The sequence below is a fragment of the Mastomys coucha genome, unplaced genomic scaffold (genome assembly GCF_008632895.1).
Source record: "Mastomys coucha isolate ucsf_1 unplaced genomic scaffold, UCSF_Mcou_1 pScaffold22, whole genome shotgun sequence".
Taxonomy (NCBI): domain Eukaryota; kingdom Metazoa; phylum Chordata; class Mammalia; order Rodentia; family Muridae; genus Mastomys; species Mastomys coucha.
In genome coordinates, this window is record NW_022196905.1 from 245,270,303 (window position 1) to 245,284,326 (window position 14,024).

The following is a 14,024-nucleotide window of genomic DNA, read 5'->3' on the forward strand; positions in this document are numbered from 1 at the left end:
AAAAAAACAAAAAAAAAACAAAAAAAAACCAACAAAACAAAACAAAACAAAACAAAACAAAACAAAACAAAACAAAACAACCAACCAACCAAACAAAAAATAATAAAATTTAGAAATGAAAATTAGTACATATCATTGCTTGGTGGGTGTGTATGTGTCTGTGTGTATGTTTTGATTTGAAACAAGGTGTCATGTAAAGTAGACAGGTCTCAAATCTCTATATTGATGAAGATGACCTCTGAACTTGTGACCCTCTTGCCTTCACCTCCTAAGTGTTGAGATTGTAGGCTATGCATTTCTACACATGGTTTGTGGGATGCTAGGCACTGACCAGGGCTTTGTGCTTGTTAGGCAAATGCTCTGTTACCAAACTACATCCTTACCCCATATCAGTGGTTTTTTTTTTTTTTTCTTTTTTCACTATTTAGTAGTTCAGAAAAAGAATCATAGGAAAAAAAATAGTAAAGATATTTTATAACATTGGCCTGAAAATATCAAAATGTATCTCTATTATCCAGTGTCTGGCCTTTCTGAAGCTGTATTTGGCTAATTATATGTAATATTACATATAGTGTTTATATATATGGTGTTTATTAGATTATGATATGAAATTATTTTCTTCTTGTGTGTCATAAGTGAAAACACTTGAGCCAGTGAGATAGCTCAGTATTTGCTATGCAAGCCTGATGGCTTGAGGTCCATCCCCAGAACCCATGAAAGGGGATAACTGAGGCTGTAGTGTCATCTACACACATGCTGTGGCACATGCATGACTCCTCTCCCAAACCCCACATAATAAGTAAAATAATTTTTTAAAAAATGAAGTGAAAAAACTTAGATCAGCTGGCTGGCGTGTGAGTGGCCTGTGTGTAAGTGGCCCGTGTGTGTGCGAGTGGCCTGTGTGTGAGTGGCGTGTGTGTGTGTGTGTGTGTGTGTGTGGGGGTGTGTGTGGGTGTGTGTGGGTGTGTGGGTGTGTGTGAGTGGCTTTCTCAGAAGAGTGGTTTAAGCTCGGCAGTGGCTCACTGCAGTCTGCATCCTGCCCTCTTGAAGTTTCTATTCTTGGGATGACAAAAGGGAACAAAACCAAATGAAAGGATTTTAATTTCTGTCTCTGACTATGAAGGAAATATACAAGAAGTCAGGCCAGTCATTGGTGAAGCACTTAACAGTGTGTACAAGGCCTTAAATTCAGTCTCCAGTACTGGGGGGCAAACTGCTCTGGAAAAACCTTCATGAGAAGTTGACTTCTTTGGCCAGAGAACTATGCAGAGACCACGATGTCTGGCTTGGTAGATAACTCATGGTAGGTGCCTGTACAAGCTAGGTGTAAGAGCCTCGTAAACTGGAGTTACAGGCAGTCATGAGCTTCCTGATATAGGTGCCGGGAGCCAAACTTTAATCCTGTAAGCACTTTTAATCACTAAGCCATCTCTTCAGCCCCTGTATTGTTTTTTTGTTTTGTTTGTTTTTTGTTTTATTTTCTTTTTTTGAAACAGGTTTTCACCATGAAGACTTGGCTGGTCTGGAACCCACTGTGTAGACCAGGCTGGCCAAGAACTCACAGAAATCCCCCTGTCTCTGCCTCCCTAATGCTGGGATTAAAGGTGTACACCACCAACTTGACCCTGCATTTCTTTTTTTTTTTCTTTCCTTTTTAAAATTTCAAATACATAGGTGTTCTGCTTGTATATGTGTCTGCTTGAGGGTGTCAGATCCCCTGGAATTGGAATTCCCATGTGAGCTGCCATGTGGGTGCTGGGAATTGAACCAGGGCCCTCTAGAAAAGCAAGTAGTGCTCTTAACCGCTGAGCCATCTCTCCAACCCTGTATTTCTTTCTATTTTTTTTAACTTGGTATCTGTTTTAGTTACTGTTCTACTGCTATGAAAATATACCATGACCAAGGCAACTATAAAAGGAAGCCTTTAATTGAGGATTTGCATATAGTTTCAGAGGATCAGTGTATAAATATAACGATGGGAAGGAATAGGATCAGTAGCTGATCTACAAGTTGCCAGCAGAGAGAGGAAGAGGGAGACTGAGAATACAACTAGGGCCTGGTGTGGGTTTTTAAGATCTCAAAACCCACTCCCAGTTACACACCTCCCCACTCCAACAAGGCCACACCTTACAATCCTTCCCAAACAGTTCCACTAACTGGGGAACAAGCATGCAGATATTTGGGAGGAGGTGTAAAGAGAGCATTCACATTAAATCACCACAATATCTCAAGGACTATGTTGTTTCCAGCAACATTTATTTATTAGTGGTAGAGATCAAACCCAGGACTTGACAGACTCCAGCCACATCTTGGAATGCTGACTGATGGGGGCTTTGACATAGTTAAAGGTGAATTAGATGCCTAAGAAAGCAGGGAGGAGCTGGCAGTAGATTCTGTCCTATTAGAAGACAGTGGCTTTGCCTGAAGGAAGACAATGAATGCAGGCTTTATGTAGTCTCCAGGGATCCCCTGAAATCTTGAATTTGACTAAATTATTTATCATCCTTGTTTTACCAAGGATGATAAAAACAACAAAGCAAAAAACCAAACATCCCCCAAACCCACAGTCTTAATTGTTACATAGGTTGTAAGTAGGCATATATACAGAAGGCATTCTGTGTTCCCTCAGTGTTCATGTGGGTTGACTTAGAGAAGACTTGAAATAAGATGAAACAAAGGTTAATCCCTGGCCTTGCACAGGCAGGGTGACCCAGTCAGTATTTTTTCTTCATTTGTTCATTTTATGTGTGATCATAGGCATGTGTGCCTGCTCGTGTGTGCATTTATGCACATGTGAGAATAGAGCGAGTGCTCCCAATCTTCCTATGTCTAAAGTATCATGCTCTGTTCTCAGGCACATAGAAGACAACTGTGGTCCCTATTCCTAAGAGTTTATAGTCTAATGGGAAAGAAAGACATTAAATAAAAATAACAATTGTAGGTTCTAGATGGCTCAGCTGGTAGAACATTTGTTCAAGTCTGACTACTTGAATTTGATTCTTGGGACCTACATAAGGGGGAAGGTGAACCTACTTTACAGTGTTGTTCTCTGACCTCCACATATGTGCTTTGGCAAGTGTGTGCCTCACCCACTGTAATTAGCTAATTAAAATTGTGATAATCTCTGAAGATACATAAACTTGTGAGACTCTGTAGCAGTGGGCCTGGGGTAGTTAAGGATATCGGGTGATGTTGGAATTCCTAGACCTGAATCTGGTAGTGGGGTAGTTTGGTGACCTTGCCAGGTTACACCCTTTGGCATCAGGCTCACTCTTATCCCCAAGCAAACGGCATCATTTCCTCCTCCGGTGACCCACTAGCTCTGTTATCTTTCTCTGCCTTGCCATACTTTTGTATTTGGTTTTGTTGATAGACTGTATTTGGCTAGAGATTGCTCTTTATCATCCAGCCTAGTTCTGCAGCTTCCTCAAGCTAATGACTCTCATTCCATTTTCCAAGTCAGGTGGGCTTCAGTAGAGTTGTTCCATTGTCACAATTTTACTGTATCGGTATGGAATTTCCATCCACAGAGAACTTGAATAATTTTTTTCCAGCTAGAATGTTAAACTGTAATTGTCATTCTTCACATTCTCTTGTCAGCCCTCAGTCCTCTGTTCTTTCCATAGACTTAGTAATCGGGAATGATTCCCATTAGTAGTTTGTCCTTTCATTTCTTTATTAAAGCATAGATTTTTGTGTCCTCTGTCAGTAGTATTTAGTACAGTAATTAAATTTAAGACTGTTTCTGTCCCTATCACGAATTCTTTGGAGGGGTGAATGACTGAGATCCTTCACAAGAGGACAAAGTTTTCTAGTAGCTGTAGTGTTTTACTTGGTTACTTTTGCTTGGGTGAGTTAGAAGTAAATAGACCACACAGTTTCTTCTCTTTCACTAGCTTCTGTGATAGCTTACATGAGGGTTAAATGCAAGTCGGCTGTGCTGTCTCTTAGGGGAAATCCCTGGACCTGTTAAGCTGAGAACTGTCTGAGCTACAACAAAACCCAAAACCAAACACACAAGAGATTTGTATGCAAAGTAGGTGCTAAGGAACATGAGCACTATGTTTTACTTAAACTAGGTGAGAATTTTGTTTATTTTGGTGTAGAGGTTGGACTGGGGACCTATGGCTTTCTAGGCAAACACTCCATGAATGAACTGTATCTCTCTAGCTCCTGATTGTGTGATCTGTTTTGTTCAGATTTATTTGTATGTATATATGTGTATCTCTGCGCCTGAGCATAGAGCCTGTGGAGGCTGGAATAGTGCCCAGTGTGGTTCTGGGAACCACATTAGAGTGCTCTCCAAGAGCAATAAGTGCTCTTAACTGCAGAGACAGCTTTCCAGCTTCTTGTGAGTTTTGTTATTATTGTGTTGTGTTTTGCTGTGCTAAGCATCAAATTCTGGGCTTCTGTTTGATGAACCCACTGTCACTATGCTGCATCCTAGGCTAAAGAGGAGATTTTTTGTTGTCTAGTATTTTTAATTAGTATAGACAACTGATCTAGGTTACTGAGAATACTTCCACACTCTTATCTTGTTTGACTGAGATTTAAAAGCAAATTTTAGGCTTATGTTAACTATTGGTATGTATATTTAGTTTCTCTTTTATAGCAGTAAGTGATATATGTGTGTGTGTGTGTGCATATTTATGTGTGTGTGTGTGTAAAGGTATTTCGACCTTTTTTACTTTTTCAGTGTTGAGGATTGACCCAGCTGTGTACCCTTAGCTCTCCATTTTAACCATTTTTACCTGTACAGTTCAGTGGCACTCATTTCATTTACAGTATTGTGTAGGAAAACTTTCTGGAGTCACTTCTTTTCTTCCACCTTGGTGATCAAACTCAGTTTGCCAGCAGGAACCATGACCTATTGAGCCATCTGATCAGCCCTTCATTATATTCTTTAAATGAAAAACATTCTTAGTATGATGTTTTTTAAATGTAACCGTCACCATTTTCACCACTTTTAGGCATATAGTTTGGCATTAAGTACATTCACATTTTTTTGAGAACTGTCACTACCGTCCATCTTCAGAGCTTTCTCATTCAAACTGAAATGCTGCTCACTAAGCAACAAACCCCAGTTCCCCCATGCTTCCCGCCTTGGAGACCACTGTTCTGGTTTCTGTTTTTCTAAATTTAACTTCAATAGGCACCCACAGAAATGGAATCCTGGAAGTCAGCTGTGGTGGTTCAGAATGCCTGTGATCCTAGTACTCAGGAAGCTGAGGCAGGAGGATTGATATAAGTTTGACTCCAGCCTGGCTTTCCTTGGTTATGGTTGAACTCAGGTAGTAATTCTTCTGGATGCTATTTTAAGTAGAATTGCTTTCTTTATTTTTCCTTGTCTTCTTCTTCCTCCTCCTCCTCTTCCTCCTCTTCTTTCTCTTCTTCTTCCTCTTCCTCTTCTTCCTCCTCCTTTCCCTCCTCTTCTTTCTCTTCTTCTTCCTCCTCTTCTTCCTCCTCCTTTCCCTCCTCTTCTTTCTCTTCTTCTTCCTCCTCTTCTTCCTCCTCCCCCTCCTCTTCTTCTTCCTCCTTCTCTTCTTTTTTGGATCATTCATTGCTAGTTTATGGTAACACATTTCTTTTAGCTTGTTCCCTAAAACTTTGTTAACTTAGTTTGTGAGCTGTTAATATGTTTCTTGCAGATTCTTGGAAGATTTTCTTCTCTTTTTCCCTCCATCCCTCTTTCCTTCCTTCCTTCTTATTTGTTTGGTTGTTTTTGTGTGTGTGTTTTTTGTTTTTTGTTTTCTTGGTTTTTTTTTTTTTTTTTTTTTTTTTTTTTTTTTTTTTTTGTATTTGTGTGTCTTGGCTAGAACTCTGAGTGCAGTACTGAACAGTAGTCCCTAGAACTGGTGTCAGGTTTTGTTCCTGATCTCAGGAACAGTCTTTCACGTTGAGTGTTCTGTGTCTGTCTTTCCTAAGAGCTCTCTACTGCTGAAATGCCCCCGTCTCTAGTTCTCTAAGATTATCAGGTGTCGAGCTTTGTCAGAGGCTTTCCTCTGTCATGGAGATGACAACTGCGCTGGTTTTCCTTTCTTTGAGTTAATGTGATCTGATAAGTTGAGACATTTTATTTTTCTTTAACATTTTTATTATTATTAAGCATTTATTCATTCAAAAGTGTGGGAGTGTGTGCATGTGTGCATGCATATGTGTATGTCATAACATGTGAGGAAGTCAGTAGACAACTTCTAGGAATCTATTCTTGTTCTCTCCCTCTTATGTGGCTCATGGGAAATGAGCTCAGGACATTAGTCTGAGTGCATAAAGACTCAGGTTTTTATGCTTGTGAGAAAAGCACTTTATTGATTGAGAATTTTCCCATCCTCACTGATTATTAAAAAACAAAAAAACCAAGCCTGGTCTACAGAGTGAGTTCCAGGACAGCCAGGGCTGTACAGAGAAACCCTGTCTCAACCCCCCCCCCCAAAAAAAAACCCAAACCAAACCAAAAACAAAAAAACAACAAAAAAAACCAAAAAACAAAACAAAACAAAAAACAAAAAAATCCCCCAACAGCAACCTAGAAAATAGGGCATGGTGTCAAACACCTTTAATCCCAGTATTCAGGAGGTCAAGGCAGGCAGATCTCTGTGAGTCTAAGCCAGCCTGGTCTATGTAGTGAGTTCCAGGACAGCCAGAGCTATGTAGAAAGACTTTGCCTCATTAAACAAAACAGATCTATCCACCCACCCACCCACCCACCCACCCATCCATCCATCCATCCATCCATCCTTCCATAGAGTCCTCTTGCTGGGTAGTGGTAACACACATCACTCAGGAGGCAGAGGCAAGCTGACTTTAAAGATAGCCATCACTACGCAGAGAATCCCTGTCTCAAAACAAAACAAAACAACAATGGGCTGGCTCAGTGGTTAAGAGCACTGGCTGCTCCTCCCGAGGTCCTGAGTTCAATTTCCAGCAACCACATGGTGGCTCACAACCATCTGTAATGGGGTCTGATATCTTCTCCTGGCATGCAGGTATACATGCAGATAGAATAGATAAATCTTTTCTTTTTTTTTTAAAGATAAAAACCTCTCTCAAAAAGACAAAGATTCTTTTTGTTCCTTTTTAAAAAAGATTTTAATAGTTTTATACACGAGTATGCTATATCATTTCTATCCCCCACTCTCTTTCCTCTAATCCTCCCATAATCCCCTTTAATGTTGTTATATATACATATGTTTAGGACTGACCACTTGGGATTGAGTAACCTATCAGGAGGCTTCCCCCTAGAGAAGACTGGCTTCTCTCAGCAGCCATTGATCACCTGTAGCTCTTCATCTATATAGGACTTACAGCCTTTGAGCTGGGTGGAGTGGAGCATCTTGTGAACTGTTCTCAAGGCTTTTTCCTTATCTGACCTCTGAAGATAACACAGCCTCACATTTTTAAGTACTGGCAGACTACAAACAGCTCTCCTAGTCCTGTGACGCTGAAATTAGGGACTTGTAACTCTGGATATTAAGACTGCCTGTGCCCAGGCGGTGGTGGCGCGTGCCTTTAATCCCAGCACTTGGGAGGCAGAGGCAGGTGGATTTCTGAGTTTGAGGCCAGCCTGGTCTACAGAGTGAGTTTCAGGACAGCCAGGGCTACTCAGAGAAACCCTGTCTCGAATCCCCTCCCCCCCCAAAAAAAAGACCGCCCGTGCCTGCTACTGGTGTTATTGATTTGTCATTTGTCCATTTGTATGTGTGGATGGTTTTTAGATTGATTCTTGAAGGTTGCTGAACACTCTTCACTTGTATGTGATCGTATATATTGGGCTTCCATCTAAAATGCTGCTTGAGGAAAGTGCTATGCAGTGAAAAACATTCAAAACTCTCTGCTGTGTCTAATCAGTAAACATATCCAGGTGTTTCCTCTTCTCTGATGACAGCTGCATAGTTCTGAAGATACATTGTAGAAACTGTAACACAAGAATGCACAAAGCCTAAAAGCATGCTTAGTGGGTTTTTCCTAAGTTTGTACATCTGTGAAATTGTGTTCCAAGTTCTGGTGTTTCTTCTTAATTAGTACCCCTCCTGCTCCCCAAGTGATGGCTGTGCTGATGTCTAGCTTTTGCGTACTATACTGTTATAAAGCACTCCTTTTATGCACTCCTATATAAATCTTAGTTATTATGCATTGACTTAGAAGTGCCCCCTACAGGCTTACTACCACCTGTCTGCCAAATGCTGACAGTATTTTAGGAGGCTGTGGAACTTTTAGGAGGTGGGGCCTAAGATGACCAAAATAGGTCACTTGGAGCCGGCCTTTTGAAAACGGCACCAACTGTGGGTTCTAGTCGTCCTCCCTGTGTCTCATGTCCCTGCTACCATGCCTTCTGTGCATGGACCAGAAATCCTCTGACACTGACCCAAAGGAAGCCTCTCCTCCCGGACACTGCTGTTACTCTTTTTGATCCAGTGATACAGAAGTAGCTAATATGGTGATTATTGCTAAAACCAAGAGTTAGAACCCTGACCAGCAATCAAATAAGCTTTTACATGTGAGGGATGGTGCCCCACACTAATCTCAGCAGTGGTGCGTGGATCTCTGGTGAGTTTGAGGCCAGCCTAGTCTACATTGTGAATTCCAGGACAACCAGAGAGAGCTACATAGTGAGACCCTGTCTCAAAACAAGACAAAAATCAAATAAGCTGCACCCACTTTTTTCTCTTATCTTTTTACCCACATCAATTAATTCCATTTTATAGTGTGCACTACTTTTCTAGTTTGATCTGCATGTATTTTAAGATATTTATGCATGCACATTTCTGGTTGGTTTACTCTTTTCACCCTGTGTTCTGGGGATTAAACTCAGTTTGTGGTTTGCACATCAAGTGCTGTCCTGGATAAACCATCTCACCTGCCCTACATCTACTTCTTGACAGAAATGTCACTCTGTCACTTCTCTGGGACATTTAATCCAGGTAGAGTATCCCAGGGTAGCACATATCTCTGTGTCTGCAGACATTACCCTGCATTTTACAACATCATGTGAAGTAGCTTAAGCCGAGTAACCAGGCCTTTAGTTCCGCTGAGTGATACGCTCGCTCACTGTGTGGCAGCAGTGATCTTTCTGTAGATTTGATATGTCCTATATAATTTTTTAAACTTTATTTTATGTGTATGGGTGTTCGCATGCATGTATCTCTATGCACCATGTGTGCTTGGTGCCGAAGGAGGCCAGAAGAAGGCATCAGATCTGGAACTGAAATTATAGACGATCACAAGCCCCCATCTGAGTGCTGGGGACAGAATCTGGGTCCTCTAGAAGGGCAGCCAGTGTTTTTAAGTACTTAGCCAACTTTTCAGCCCCAGGTTTATAGATTCTTAATTCCAAGCCAAGAACCTTTGTAATATAACCCCTTTGATCCTGATAACACTGGAGAATAAATTAGAATTATTTATTTTCCTTAGTAGTCAAAGAGATTTACTAAGTCTGTCCTGGCAGTAGGTATTCATGCTGAAAAGATTTTTTGTGAATAAAATTTTGACTCAGTTGTTATTCATGCTAGTTGAAATGAATAGGGAAATTTCATTTGCTCATCTATAGTTAAGAAATATTTAGTAAGGAAAATGATGAACTTTTTAAAGAAAATGATAAAAATAAAAACACAAATATAAATAGGTAAGATGTTTATCCATAAAAATAGTTTATTATGCTTAAAGTTAGGACTGATTGCATATCATATTTAGCTATAATTGATAATACTTTTCCAAAGGTTTTAAAAGTATTTTATCAGTACTTCAAGTTTCCCCTTTCTCTGCCTGTTATTTCTGGAGTTAACAGAAGAAAAAAGTTAAACCATTTTTATGTGTGTGATGTGGGTGGGTATGTTTTCGTGTGCTCTTTTTGTGAGTGTATACTTGTATGTGCAAGCTGAAGTTGACATTGAGAGTCGTCTTTAATTTGAGGCAGGATCTCTCAGCTGAATTCAAAGCTTACCAATATGGCTGGTCTAGCTAGCCAACATGCTCCCGTGATCCCTTATTTTTACTTTCCAAGCTCTGGAATTACAGGGGGCTGCCATGTCCACCTGGCATTTATATGACTTCTGGTTTTCACGCATGTATTCACTGAGCCAGCTCTCTGCCCTAAAACATTTAATTTTTATTTTTTATTTTATTTTATTTTTTGGTTTTTCGAAACAGGGTATTTCTGGATCGCCCTGGCTGTCCTGGAACTCACTCTGTAGCCCATGCTGGCCTCAGAAATCCACCTGTATCTGCCTCCCAAGCTCTGGGATTAAAGGCGTGTGCCACCACCACCCTGCCTTCATTCTTAATTTTTTAAAGATTTTTTTTTTTTTTTTTTAAAGCTGGTTACTTTTAATTGCAGCACTTGGAGTCAGAGGCAGGTGGATCTCTGAGTTCACGGACTAAATAATGAGTTCCTAGACAGCCAGGCTACATAGTGAGATCTTGTCTCAACTCCTACCCGGTCAAAAAAAAAAAAAGATTTTTTTTTACATGATATTATTTTTTGTTGTTATTTTTTCATTTATTTTATATAAATGAAATGTCAGCGTTTTACCTTCATGTGTGTGTGCTTTGGTGCTTGCAGAGGTCAGAAGAAGGTATTAGATTCCCTGTAATTGGAGTTATAGATGGTTGTAAATTACCTGTGGGTGCTAGGAACTGAGCCTGGGTCCCCCCCTAAGCTGCTGAGCCCCCTAAAACATCTGTAGGTTGGCTTTTTCCTTGTGAATTACCAGCCACACGTTTATTATCTCCTCTACTTTCTAGTTTTAAGGCTCCAGAAAGAATGGTAAGCATCTCTCTCTTATGATCTCTGCTTTCCACTCCTGCCCTGGCTGTCCAAGATGGATTCCAACTGTAACTGGAAATGAACCCTTTCTGCCCCAATTTGCTCTTAGTGTGGTGCTTTGTCACAGAACCAGAAAGCAACCCAAGGCATTTGTTATCAGGATGTTTGATCTGACCCAGAGGTGGGTAAGGAATGGCTCTCTTTGGGGTGCTTAGTTTCCTGGACTGGAGGATGGAGTTGAGTATATTCCTCAACAATGGGAAGGTCCTATAAGAACACACAGAAGTACACTGTAGCTGTCTTCAGACACACCGGAAAAGGGCATCAGATCTCATTACAAATGGTTGTGAGCCATATGTGGTTGCTGGGAATGGAACTCAAGACCTCTAGAAGAGCAGTCAGTGCTCTTAACCACTGAGCTATCTCTCCAGCCCGGCAACTTCTTTTTTTTTTTTTAAATAATCATATTTATTTTTCAAAAATTTTTTTTTGTTAATTTTCAAGATTGTATTTTAAGTACAACAGTTCTCGCTCCAAACCCTCTCAAATACCCATTCCTGCTCTCCTTCATATTTGTGGCATTCTTTGTTTTAAATCAATCATTATTATAGGCACATATGTATTTGTATATACATATATATTCTTAAAACAACCTCTCGATCTGTGTGATGTTTCCTGTGTGTGTATGTATGTGTGTATGCATGTATGCATGTATGCATGTATGTATGCATGTATGTATGCATGTATGTATGTATGTATGTATGCATGTATGTATGTATATGTTTTTAGGGCTCACTATTTGACAGTAGAGAGCCCACTGGTGTGTCCTTCCCTTGGGAGGACCACCTCTCTCACTCCCAGTTTTACTCGGTTGGAAGGGCAGCTCTTGCGTCCTTACAGAAGTTGCCTCTGCCTCTGCTTCTGTCTCTTCAGTGCTGGGAACTAAAGGTGTGCGCCACCACATTCAAGCTTGCTTTTCATTTTGATGCAGGAGCTGACAAAGTTGCCCCAGCTGGCTTAAGTTAGGGATGCCCTGCCTCAACCTCTTGAGATGCTAGGATTATGGGGCCTGTGCTACCAGGCTTGGTTTATCCTCTGACTATGAAAGCCTGTTTGTTGGGATAGGATAAAGGGAAAATATTTTCCATAGTTTAGACATAGAGCAAATTGGGATGTAGTTCCCTATGCAGTGACTTCATTTTCTCTCAAGACGGAACAGCTGAGTGGTGGCAGTCTCACTCCTGCACTAAAATAGCATGGTTAAACACTGGCTCTCTTGGGTGGAGACCTTTTAGGAGACCAAAATAGCAGCTGTTCTGATCCTCAGGGAGCTGATGAGTAAGTGACTATGATTGGCAGGTGACTTGGAAAGGCTTTGCATTTCTTTTGAATTAATCTTTAAAATATTAGCGCTGTTTAAGTGGTTGTTATAAAAAGTAACTAATTAAAAAGACATGAGTATTTCAGAAACATAGGCTTGGGTGTGTTAATGAAAATTCTAAATTTGCTAATAAGCAAATGTTTGCTGAATATTGAAATCAGGGACTGCTGTGTGTTAGTTTAGAAAATGAAGCTTTAAAATAGGTAATACTTGGTGAATACAGTTTCAAAAGACACAGTGTTCACTTTGTGCAGCCACCAGAGTCCCCTTTGGCATTTTCATGTATCTACTTTTTGTCTGTTTGTCTGTTTGTAGACAGGGCCTTTTTGCAGCCCTGGGTGGCTTTAGAACTCATGCTGTTTGCCAGGCTGTCCTGGAGCTCAGAGATCTGCTTGCTTCTGCCTCCCACGTGTTAGAATAAAAGGTATCTGTTATCATGCCTGGCAGGTGCCAAGGTTTTAAAAATTAATTTTATTTATTAGCTTCTCTGTGTACACATGTGTGTGCAAACTGCTCCAGAGAGTGGAGGGAAGTCAGGACAACTTTTGGAAGTTGGTTCTATTCATAGGTTTCAGGGATCAAAATCAGCTTGTTGGGCTCTCTTCTTCTTCTTCTTCTTCTTCTTCTTCTTCTTCTTCTTCTTCTTCTTCTTCTTCTTCTTCTTCTTCTTCTTCTTCTTTAAATTTAAAAACAATTTTAAGATTTTAAGCTGGGTGAAGGTGGCACATGCCTTTAGTCCCAACACTTGACGAGGCAGAGCACGTAGATATCTCTGTGAATTTGAGTTCAGCCTGGTCTACAGAGCCACTTCCAAGACAGTTAAGGATACACAGAGAAAAAACCCTGTTTTAAAACCAAAAGCAAAAAAAAGAAAATCAGGAAAAGAATTTTAAATTTACAAAAAGTTTCAAGATTAACCATCCAGGAAGCTGAGGCAGGAAGAATTAATGCATGTGCACAAACATACACAAAAGAATAGGTAAGTGTTTTAAAAAGAAAGAAAAAAAAAAAGGGAATGGGCAAGAACATAGCTCAGTTGGGAGAGTCCCCGCCTACCATTCGTGAGGCCCTGGGTTTAGTCCCTAGCACCTTATTAATCTGGACATGGTTGTTCACACTTTCAGTCCAAGGAGACAGGAAGATCTGGCATTTAAGCTCATCTTGGGCTATACATTCCAGATCGGCTGTACCACATGATACCCCACCTCCAAAAAGGAGTAAGTGGAGGGGAGGAGGAGGAAGAAAGAAAAAATTCAGGAGTAGAATAAAGAGTTCTAGAAATTCTGGAGTTCTCACTTGTGGGTTTTGTTGCAGTTTTAATGTTGACAAAGGAAATCAATTAATATGCACATTATGCAGTTTGTGCCTGAATATTGTAGAAAATGCTGCTGTATCCTTCCTGATATGCCTTCAAAAGTGGCACACAATTTGTTCCACTAAAAGAAAAAGGGGATGGAAAGAAAAAAACTTCAATTTGCTTTTCAGAGAGCTCTGTTCTCAGCAAATGCTATTTCTTCCTAGCATCCTGGTGGGGAAGAGGTTCTGCTGGAACAAGCTGGTGCTGATGCAACTGAAAGCTTTGAAGATGTTGGCCACTCTCCTGATGCCAGGGAGATGCTAAAGCAGTACTACATTGGTGATGTCCATCCGGTAAGAACTGTTGTAGCACTCAGACACCTATGCAGAGAAAACTACTTGACAGCCACTAACAGGATGAGAGAATGAATTAGAGTAAAAATTCATTCAGCCTAGCTCTTAGGCCAGGTTTCCTCCAGAATCATCCAGCCATCCTGTGTTGTACATAGTATCTGAAAAGCCAAGGGAACTGGTTTTTGTCTTTTATTGATTGATTCTTGTAATTAATCTTCTGTCCCCAAAATA

The 14,024-nt window shown here is 40.5% G+C and overlaps 1 protein-coding gene across 1 annotated transcript in view; it reads left to right on the top strand.

The window, feature by feature from the left end:
• Window positions 1-14,024, top strand: part of LOC116070119 (cytochrome b5 type B) — a 33,768-nt gene that overhangs the window by 4,482 nt on the left and 15,262 nt on the right. The window contains exon 2 of the mRNA XM_031341334.1: window positions 13,665-13,793. Coding sequence (XP_031197194.1) covers window positions 13,665-13,793 — 129 coding nt within the window. The remainder of the gene's footprint in view (window positions 1-13,664; window positions 13,794-14,024) is intronic.